The sequence below is a fragment of the Erigeron canadensis genome, chromosome 2, assembly GCF_010389155.1.
Source record: "Erigeron canadensis isolate Cc75 chromosome 2, C_canadensis_v1, whole genome shotgun sequence".
NCBI lineage: Eukaryota > Viridiplantae > Streptophyta > Magnoliopsida > Asterales > Asteraceae > Erigeron > Erigeron canadensis.
Window position 1 is genome coordinate 27237465 of NC_057762.1, and position 11692 is coordinate 27249156.

At 32.1% G+C, this 11692-nt stretch overlaps 1 protein-coding gene across 1 annotated transcript; it reads right to left on the reverse strand.

The window, feature by feature from the left end:
- Window positions 1–2752: 2752 nt before the first annotated feature.
- LOC122588426 (transcription factor RF2b-like) lies at window positions 2753–6433 on the reverse strand. The gene is made up of 4 exons (XM_043760536.1): window positions 5812–6433; window positions 4064–4196; window positions 3455–3539; window positions 2753–3369 (listed from the first exon to the last, which is right to left on the reverse strand). Exons 1-4 carry the CDS (start codon window positions 6309–6311, stop codon window positions 3023–3025), a joined length of 1065 nt encoding a protein of 354 aa, XP_043616471.1. The 5' UTR covers window positions 6312–6433; the 3' UTR covers window positions 2753–3022.
- Between the last annotated feature and the right edge of the window lie 5259 nt (window positions 6434–11692).

Sequence of the window (11692 nt, forward strand, 5' to 3'; positions counted from 1 at the left end):
GGTTTAGTGCGCTGGAATGAAACAAACTATGCCCAAAAAGTTATAGTATGCATGAACTAACGTTTTTGTTTATTGTATGCATAAACTTAGTAAAAATGTTTAAATCATGCAATGTGTATACGTGGCAGCCCATATGAGCTGCCACGTGTAAAAAATTTTTTCTGAACAGACTACGTGTAAGGTTTTGATTGGCCGGTCACAAAAAGTTACATGATATAAACATTTTTACTAAGTTTATGCATACAATAAACAAAAACGTTAGTTGGTGCACACTATAACATTTTGAGCATAGTTAGTCGCATTCCGTCGCACTAAACCTTAATATATATATATGTGTGTGAAAAGTTATTTTGAGAACCCTTTTTTTGCGAGAACCTTTGAAAACTTTTCAAATCAAGTCCAACCGATGATTATTCTTTACATGAAAATTGTTTTTTGATTGTTTTCTGAATAACTTATGTGTAATTTTGAAGTTTATAATTGTGTGGAGGCATGGATTATCATCCGTTATACAATTATGTGGAGATTTGGATTCTTGATCACATGTGCACGAATATTGCTATGATCACATGTATGCAAGTCGATCACACGAATATTGCATACATGTGATCATAGCAATATTCGTGCACATGTGATCAAGAATCCAAATCTCCATATAATTGTATAACGTATGATAATCCATGCTCCACACAATTATAAACTTCAAAATTACACATAAGTTATTTAGAAAACAATAAAAAACAATTTTTATGTAAAGAAAAATCATCGGTTAGGCTTGATTTGAAAAGTTCTCAAAGGTTTTCGTAAAAAAAAGTTCTCAAAATAACTTTACCCATATATATATATATATATATATATATAGGACTTTCCTTATTTTGAGAACCATTTTTTTTGTAAGAACCATGAGAACTCTTAAATAATATATTTGTTCACATGTTTTTTTTGTTCATTCACATGTGAAATGATATAAAAAAGTATGTTGTAAAAGAAACTTTTTTAAAAAACCTTCAAAATAGCCTTTTGTGAACTTGTGAATGAATATGTTCACGTTTTCGTTCACATGTTAACAAATGAGTATATATAAGGTTTTGAAAAAAACTTTCTTCTACAACATGTATTTTTATAACATTTCACATGTGAATGGAAAAAAAACATGTGATCCAATACATAATTTAAGAGTTCTCAAGGTTCTTACAAAAAAATGGGTTCTCAAAATAAGGCTCCCATATATATATATATATATATAAAACTTCAAAAAGATAAATAAAATATATAATGATATGATTAATGAAGGTGTACGTACTTGAACTACACCATTTACTTTTAAACTGTATATATTGTTAATATTATTTTGGAATTGTAATAACTAATAAGTGTTATTAGTAAGAAATAATAATTAGTTTCACATGCAAGTGATGGATATTATTAACGTACTTAATGTGTTGTCGTGAGACTTGACTAAAGAGTAACGATCAAGAGTTAGTTAACGTCTCGTGGTCTAGTTTGTATGGCTGGCCAAAAGACAACGAGCCCGGCCCACATGATCCATTCCTTTCCATATATGCAGATGCACCCCTTTCAATTCATATTATTATAGTGTCATGTGCATTTATACTAGTCCATGAGTTAGGTCACCCCTACTAGCCATGGACCTTGCGATATGGAGAAAAAAAAAAAATCAAAAAGGTGCAAGATTAAAAAATCTAAAAAATATATACTTATAAGGATGCAAAATTTAAAAACGCATAGGAAAAAAATTAAAAACTCATTGACAAAATTTAAATGTATAAATTAAGGGGCATTGGCCCCTCTTGCCTCCCATTTGATACTGCCCCTGAGTCCCTGACCCTATATTAATTAGTTTGACATATGATTGAAAAGCAGTACATGAAAGAGAAGAAAAACGAGAACACGTTTATCCCCAGGTCCATGTTTTTGTGTAGTCTCACTACAAGAAAATTAACGTATTCCAACAAGTTTTTCCAACCACGTTGAAAATTCTTATAGTTTTCTGACGGAATTCCCGCAAAATATTCCATTTCGTAAGACATCTAAAAAACAATATATCAAAATTTAAAACTTATATTTTTCTGACGGATACGGAAACTTTTGTCGGAAATATACTAACGACTTTTTGTCTGTTAAGAAGTTATTTCCTATGCAGGTTTATCCGAGGTGAAATTTCTATTGGAAGTCCGTCGGATATGCTTTTACGACGGATTAATGATGGTAATTGCCGTCAAAAGTTTTATAGTAGCGAAAATTCGTCTAATAAAGTTCGTTCTACCAGTGTTGTGAACATGCCAAGTTTAGCCAGGTTACACGAAAATTTTGGCATGCACTTTGACCTTTGCATCATGAAAGCTTCATTTGATAACTTTAGCCAAGTTATGGCTATTATGATGTTTCCTCAAATAAACATAGTCGTGCCATTCAGTTGTTGGTTCAATTTTGGGTCTATGGGGTTATTGTGGTGATCTCCTTTCAAAAGCTCGAATGATTATTTTTAGGCCCAGTCATTCTAGGCTGCTTTCATCTTCATATAATCAGAACTTTTTTGTTGAATATTGGTTCATCTAAATATATATATGTTTATCAATATTTTGTTTTCTTAGCCATACAGACTCAATCTCATATTCAATGAAAATCTCCGCCGTTCTGACCCCCTCAATCTTTCTATACGATTTCAAGACACCAAATTCTAGATTAAGAAAGGACTATAAATTATACTTAAGGACATGCACCAGAATCCTCATTCACAAATAATGTTAATAGTTCAATGAATAACAAATTCTACACAAATGAGCTAGGAGAATAGCACAAGATAATGCAATTTCTCAAACAGTAACACAACATGACAACAATATAGAATGTCACTTTGTTAAAGCCTAAATTTCTACTTATGTGAGAATAAATGAATAAAACTATGAAAGAAATGGTGCTCGTGGATGCTGAGGTGTCGATCTATGAACAGTTGCAAGATACAATGACTAATGCATGAAATAGAGATGTACTCGTAGAATCAGAACGTACTGCTGCTTTCACTGGCAGAGATTGAAGGATCTTCAGACTTGATAAAATGAGAACCGCCTCTATTGTTAATGTCAAGCCCCTGAAAGCGGCCAAGTGGATCTTGCTGCAGTGAGTCATGGGTTGAGGCAGGAAGCGAATGGTGGTGGTTTTGGTGGTCGTTCGGCATGTTTGACTGTTGGTACTTTTGTGGATCAGGCTTTTGTTGGTTTTGGAAAAAGTTTGGTTGGTTATATGGAACATGGTGCATTCCAAGATTGTATGCGTCTGAACTGCTTGCTATTTCTCCAGTTGCAATTCTGAGCCGTTCGACCTCTTGTTTCAGTGCCTCATTCAGAGCTGTATATTGCACGACAATTCAAACAGTTATAATCTAGAAGGATTTTGCAGCTTTATCATTGATAGCGGAAGTTTAAGTACTTACCATCGCGTAATTGAGCTTGTTGTTCCATAGCTTGTAATCGGAGCTTAAGTTCTGTATTTTCAGAAGATAGGCCGGTTGTATCCCTCTTTAAAAAAAAACACCAGTCACAAAAAATAAAAAGGTTATATAAATATTGCATCACTTACTAAAAATAAACTGGTTGAGTACTAGGTAAAAACATGAATTCATTTGTATATGTCAGTTTGACCCAAAACCCTTTTTATGCAATTTAATAAATCTGAGGTGTTTGAATTTTAGCTGAATATGTTGAGCTCACTCATTTGGTTAGAATACAAAATGTAATCCAGTTTGATCCATTCATGAGTTAATGGGTCGAAAATGTCACCTCTAGTGTAATACATTACTACATACTGAGATACACATGCAGATGCAGTTAACATTGGCGTATTATGCAATATTTTTAAATATAGTCAGAAGAGTTTGCTAGAGGCGAGCCACGGAGAAACATGTAAGGTTGTTCCTTTGTGATCAGATGGTCTGGTTCGGGGCAGTTAGGGCCACAACTTCATGATGAAAATCCTATAAACAAACACTTCAAAAATAAACAGATTTTCATATAACAAGCTACAGAAATATTAAGAGAATCACCTGAAACAGAGTCAATTGTGCTGAAAGGGTGGTTGCTTCTGTCTGTAAAGTCTGAACTTTTCTCTCAAGCTCAGATATATAACGTGCTTTTCTCTCTTTTGAGCGAGCAGCAGATTGTCGATTGGCCAAGATCCTGTATGCAACAAACCATAAGATGATCTGAAACTCTGAAAGCCAACATATATACAACGCTTATATTATTAGGATCTAAATATTCTAGCAAACACCAAGTGAATAGTAGAACAGGTGCCATTTTTCCTTTTATTCTGCAAGTTAAAGGATTATGTCTCGTTATAAGTTTAAGGAAGCTTACTATGTAAGAGCTTGGGAAAAGCAAACACCATGTTTACTTATTATTGGCTAAATGCATTGTAATTCTTAATCAGTCTCCCAAGTATGTACTAAGACCAGACTGAAGTGGTACAGATTTTGGTGCAACATTATTCAATCGACCGTTTTGCAGAATTTGGTGCAGCAGTATTAATCACAGTACCTTGTATAGTTGTATTAATCACTTATATATTAAGTAATTAACATAAAAACTAAGGATAGTTGTATTAATCACTTATATATTAAGTAATTAACATAAAAACTAAGGAATAATAACTTATTAAAAGTATATGATTCACACAAGCTCATTGACATCATTCAAAATTTACCACAGTTATTGTTTAAAATGTTCTTTTATCAATCACTTATAAAAAAATTTTAACTTTTGAAATAGTTATGTTGATAGAAATGAAGATAATAACTTAATTGAAACAAAATTAGTATATATTCAAAGTTTTAGTGTATGAAAGTTCAAATAATTATTTGGTACAAAAAAAATGGTCAGTATATTGGTGATAGATTTTTTTTTCTTTTTCTGATGATCATAAGTTTACAATGTTTTGGTGCCTGCAGTAGAAATGCATTCCATCTTTTTGTATCCTAGTGAAGGGTTCCTGGCTATTGGCAAAGGCAAACTAAAGATGGATCGCTGATGTGATTTCTCAGAAGCAACCTACATTATCACATATATGCAATTTTTCTAAAAAAATGTGACAAGGAGAAAATCACTTGTATACTGCAATACCACCACCAACAATGGTGACCAATCCCCCTATAAACGGAGTATGGGGAAACAGGTTGAGAGTATAAAACTTAAACCTGTTCCAACGAAATAATCATTTCCAATTAAAAAAAATTAAATTGTATCAACTACCAGAATTGTAGAGATCTTAGAACTAGACACACAAACTACTCTGGCGTGATGGACCAACCAAACTCCATCAAAATTCAGACCACCGCATAGAGAACAAAATGTATCACAATTCACAAAGCACAAGCAAACTCCATCAAAATTCTAGCATATGAATTTTTAACATGTGATTCTACAAAACTTCTCTCTTTAATAAATTCATTAACTATATGACTAATCCTAAATCCTCTTATTTATTGTTTTGCAAAGCTCATCTCCTAAAAATACGATGATAACATGCGTCTGCCTCTATTTCCCTCCTGATCTACACTCTTCATTGTCACATATCAGTATTTAGCAAATCAGTTCCTATCAAACGATGACCCGTCTAACAATTTCTTGTTACTCACTATTACAAGATCTAAACACATATCAGGGCAGTTCACATACCACTAAGGCTAAAGATTATAAAATTTTACCTAAATCTCAAATTCATCAAAATTCAATACATTTCACAATACCAAAAAAATCAATAACTTAAAGTAAATAAAGTTCAATAATGGATCACCTCTTAGCCCGTTTAGGATCAAGTGTCCACAACTCAGCAAGTTTATCAGGAGCCATTGCTTTCTTAGCTTCAATACTATTACTACTAATATTATTAGAATTAGAATTATTATAATTAGCAGAACCATCAGAAAGTAACAAACTCCTTTCACTATCAACCGAATTACTATACCGATGTCTCGGTTTCATCACATTATTATTATTATTACTCTTTGATTCAACATCATTAGAAGCAGCATTATTGTTATTGTTATTAATATTATTGACATGATCATCATCAGTAGTAGTAGATCCCAGTTTTTCGATATCCATAAACGTCGAAAACAAGTCATCTTCGGATCCTAAGTCCTCAAAACGGGCATCGAATGTATCAGAAACAAGATCTATGTCGTCTGGTGGGAACCTGTAGTTGACTTCAGAATGTGCTCTTCTGTGATGAGCTGCCCGAAATGGAAATGGGCTTTGATTCATTCTTATTGGGTTTGATGGATCTTGCTGCATTTCTTGCTTTTGTTTGATTGTTTGTGTTTCTCAGACCAGAAAGTGTCGTGTGTGTGTTTATTAAAGGGGGAAAAGGAAGGAAAACACAACCGTATAACTGTTTTTTGGGGATCCAAAATGTATGTATGTGTGTTTCGTGGACTATTTTTGGGTCAAAGTTATCGTTATCCGTTGAGTTTACTCTGCTTTCAATTAGTTTCAAATGGGTCGGGCTCTTTTGGATATCAATATCGGTATGGGTCCGTATGGGTAGAAAATTCTAAGAACAATATGTGTAAAAATATAAGGGATGAGAATATAAAATTGTTAGGTATTTAAGTTTAGTTGTGAAATACTTTTTTTTAATCTATATAATTCATGATAGCCTAAATATTTATTCATTAATTAAAGAATTATTAAAAAATTTGTATGTGAAGAGTTCCACACCTAATTCTTATATTTACGTTTCCATTTGCATACCATTAAAAACATAAGATGGTTCACATAATTAAATTCTAAAACAAAAGCTTATAAATAAAGCTAAAACTTAAAATTTTAAAAAGAAAAAAAAAAAAGAAGCAGCAGCAGCAAAAAAATATATAATATATGGAATGTAAGCATTAGTTAAAATCATGACTGAAAAAGAAAAAATTAAAACTAAGAGATAAAATAAAAATCGAATTAAAATGTTAACCTTAAGGTTAGATATACTTAATTGTAGAAAACAAAAAACACTAATTGATATTTTCCTAAACATGATGTTGACAAAAATATAGTTTTATCTTACCTGTTCTAGTCATTCATCTCTAAATTTTATTTTCTTTTATAATTTGCATAATAAAGCAAACTAAAACCAAAACTATATATTTAAATAAAGGGATAATGACCTGTAAGTGTAACTAACTAAGTCAAAATGTCTATGTAATATAACGATATCGAAAACTGTCTATTCAATACAACTAAAAAACAAATTTCGTTTATGTAATGTATGTTAACAGGATAAACTGTCGGTAACCGATCACCATTTTAAAAATAGTCAATTTGTGTTCCATGTGGCACTTTGACTAACCTTACGTGTAATAACACTGATTATTTATATGTAATAATCAGTGGAGATGAGTGGATGGGGAAAGGGAGAAAAGTTTGGTGGAGGGAAAATAATATAAGGGTGAAGAAATAATAAGCGGGAGATATATGAGATGACTCTTTGATGTTTTGGGTTGTGGGTTTTCTTAAGTATACGTTTTTTGATATCGTCATATACACACTTACAAAGGATTGAAGGGATGTTGTTTCGCCAATTTGTAAGAATTCATTTGTCGCATCACCCCACTAGTATTTATATCCGTAGCAAAGCACGAGGCCTATACAGTTCAAACGTTATCGAAAGTACTCTTAAAATAATTACCTACGGAAACTAGACTTGAATGCTTTTTTCATCAAAAAGGCTGATTAATAGGCAGCTCGTTATTCATTTTCTGATTAATTTTTGAAATTGATTAAAAGTTAGTGTTGAATTTAGTTTGATATGTTTGGCTGATGTGTGTTCGTGAATTTATATATATCTCGATGATAATTGGCATCCCTAACCATTTCCTCCCACGCATTTCCGGGCTCCAGAAAGAAACCAACTATAAATATATTAGTTTTTGCTTTATATTTGGACGGGAAATTACAAACGCAAAACATCACTGAGTATATTGACTCGGAACCCGAACCGATACAGTCGGCTCTAAACGATGCCATGATTTTGGGTTCCATTTCAGTCATAATAGATATAAACAAGTTTAAAATTAGAGTTAATTTCATTATAGCACATTTTTCTACTCATGTTTACTCAGAGTTAAGTAAGGTCGGTCAAACAGACCAATTGTTGCCATTTGTCAACTGGATTTTGAAGAAGGGATTTTTTTTACTGAAATGGTACCTAACGTTTGCTATATATTACTCGTTTCATACCTGACGTTTTATTTCCACTCGAACCAGACCCAACGTTTTTAAAACCCTACTCGGATCATACTTGGACCAAACGGACGTTTAATAGCCATCAAAATCCCCTCACGTGCGAGTCACGTGAGGGGTATACTTGTAATTTCGCGCGTAAATTTTATCATATCCACTTCTCAAGTACCCAATTTATCGATTAATTTCTCATTTCATACCTAAACCACTTTCTAACCTAAACCTAATCCCCAATTACGATTCCAACCACAAAAATGGGTTGGAAAATCCGATCGAAGGAAGATGAAGATTATGATCTTGACACTATATACGGTAAGAACCCTAAATAATATAGGTGTTTTGTTAAGCATATTCATAGTTTTTAATGTTTATTTTGATGAATATGTTAAGTAACTTTAATTTATTGAAATTTAATTTATTTTGTTGAGTCTAGAATTTGTTGTTTTGTTTTTTTCTAGATTGAAGTTTTATTTGTATTTTTTGGCGACTAGTGACTTGCTAGTTTGTCCAACTTATTAATATATTATTTTTGTCGTTCCAAAAAAAAATATCTATTTTTGTTGAATAACTAGTTTACTAATTGTTTTTTGTTTGGTTCTAATACGGATGGGAACCCTTGCATCTTCTCTATCAAGGTTCACCATGGGGGTCTGTTCAAAAAAGATGGTGATGGGAGGCCGTACCAATGTTTTAAAAACCGGTATTTTAATTATACCGGTGTGGAAATTTTTCCGGTATTACCAGAAATACCGGCCGGTACGACTATTTTTTATTTAATTTATTTTTTTATAAAAATCCTTCAAAACTTCTTACAGTTTAACGAAAATAGTAAAAATATAATTATAATCAACTCAAAAATAATACTAAATTGGTATTTTATAACTAAATATAAGTTGTAAAGTTCACAATTTAACATTAAAGTATCACAGGAAAAAAATATTTATAAAAATCATTTTTTTTTTGTTGAAAATATCATAAATACCGGAACGGTAATATCAGGAATACAGGAAATAACTGCCGGTATTGAATAGTGAATATACCGGGCATAAAATACCGGAGTATTCTCAGATACCAGTAATACCGGTAATATTGGTGGGTATATTTAAAACATTGAGCCGTACTATCAAGGTAAAACTACATATGTAGATAATGTTGATATTGGTTACTTCTGAGTGATTGAAATGAACATAATGTTAGAAGAGTTGGGTATGCTTTTAATACTATTAAATTTTTTAAATATCAAAGCCCTCATTGTGATTTGGGTTTAAGACTGGTTTCTTTACAATCTGATCTTGATATAAACAGTATGACTAAGCTTCTACATGGTGAATGTAAAGTAGTTAACATACATGTTACACATGATCTTAGTATAATTAACCAGCCTAGAAGGACCAAGAACAATACTAGGAGATATAGTGTAGAACATGGTGAAGGTAAGTTGAAGTCTCTAATTGTGGAAAGTGAGAATGAGTCTGGTGAGGTTGATGAGGATGTTATAGGTGAAATTGATAATGTTGTTAAGGATGCAGAGGTAGATATGACAGATTATAGGCTAATTAATTCAATATGTATCAACGTGCAATACAAAATGGTTTAGAAGGATAATATATACCGAGAACTCACATTAGATTTTGACTCGGGAAAAGAAACACAAGGATTTGGATTGCATTTCGAAGTAATAGGATCAATTTTGACCACTTTTTCCCATGGGGCAATCTTTTCTCTAGACAGGTATTTGTTTCGCATTTCAAGGCACCCTTGTAAATCCTTGTAGACCTCCACTTCATCAGGAGATGGCGCCTCTACAGATATCGGATTCATGAAGCTGGCGATGATTGGATCAATCAATATAGCTGAGACTGATATTTCAAGGCCAACTGATTTGGGTACAAGGATGCCAATATGAGGTGCTACTTTTGCAAAGAATGTCTTGAATCACATCAACACTAATTTTTTATTCAAATAATGTGTGGAAAGGAAATGTTAAAAAGAACCTCTCTTGTAATTGAGAGACATTATCATTTCAATGCTAAGTATTCAATTAAGTGTTGAATCACATCAACACTTATTCAAAAAGAGCAACAAATGATGGGACCAGAGCATCTAATATACAACCGATTCATGGCAGCCATGCTATGGATATAAATGGTAAGATGCCTCACAGGATTCGCTTCCAACCCCGCAGACCGAAAACGACAAAGAGATCAAATGATAAGGTTACTTAAGAAAGCCTTTCACTTTCTTGCCCTTTCTTTGGCATAAATTTGCTTCATCGGATCACTGTATTGTTTAGTTAACTTAAGGGTAGAAAGAAAATAAAAGGAAAGGAAAGACCACAAAAATGAGAGGAAAAAGTCTTGAAGCAAAACTAACTACAACTTCACCCAATTCTCTTCTTCTCTCATTTCATTTTCATGTCATTTTAAAACTAAACAATGTCTTTATTGTTTTTTCTTTTCCAATCCTTTCCCCCTCCTTCTTAAAAAAAACTTAACAATACAGTGTGTATTGTTATTTAACTTAAGAGTGGAAAGGAAAAGAGAGGGGAGGAGAAGTTTTCCTTCCTAATCACTTTTTAAATGAGAGGAAAAGTCTTGAAGCAAAAACAACTACACTTTCCTCTTTGTTCCTTTCCACTCATTTCCTTTATACACTTAAAAAAATCTTAAGTATGAATTTTATTCTCTCCACTCATCTTCTTTCTGACACTTAAAAATATCTTAAGAATGAATTTTATGATTTTCCCTCTACTCTCCTTTCCTTTCACACTTATTGTCATATTTGTTGCTCATCATTCTCTTAGTAAAGATTTCCATAAAGGTGGGAATTTGGTTATAAGAGCAACTCCAAAGAAGGCCTTTGGTATGATAATCCTCCAAGGAACCTCCTACTATAAAAGGAGGAGGATTCCTCCACATTCGATATAAGATCGACATACATATTCATATGATCACAGATCGATTCCATACCTTTAAAAAGTGTAAAAAAATTTGTTAATTTAATCACATTTAAAAGTGTGTAAAAATAATTTACATTTCAAAGTGTGAAGAATTTTTAGAAATCACAATATTTACATACTTATACATGTGGAAAAGAAAAGTTCACACTTTTAAGTGTGTAAAAATATATCAATTGTTCACACTTAAGAGTGTGAAAGTTAACTTGTAACACTTATTTTCTTCACACCCTCCATGTGTGAAAATAAGTGTTACAAATTAACTTTCACACTTTTAAGTATGAAAATATTTGACAATTGTTCACACTTTTAAGTGTTAACATTTTGTTTACACATTTATAAGTGTGAAAAAAATAAAAGTTATTTGTTCCGTCTCATATTGTACACTTTTGACTTATTTAGTTCTTATTTTTTTTAACTTTGACCATATAAATTTTCATTTGTGTTATATAATAATTGATGAAATATTTATCAATGAAGTGTA

Coding starts and splice junctions, on each gene's coding strand:
- LOC122588426 (XM_043760536.1), bottom strand. CDS start 6,311: ATGCAGCAAGATCCATCAAACCCAATAAGAATGAATCAAAGCCCATTT. Junction 4,197..5,811: donor GATCCTAAACGGGCTAAGAG/GTGATCCATTAT, acceptor TGTTGCATACAG/GATCTTGGCCAATCGACAAT. Junction 3,370..3,454: donor ACAAGCTCAATTACGCGATG/GTAAGTACTTAA, acceptor TGCAATATACAG/CTCTGAATGAGGCACTGAAA.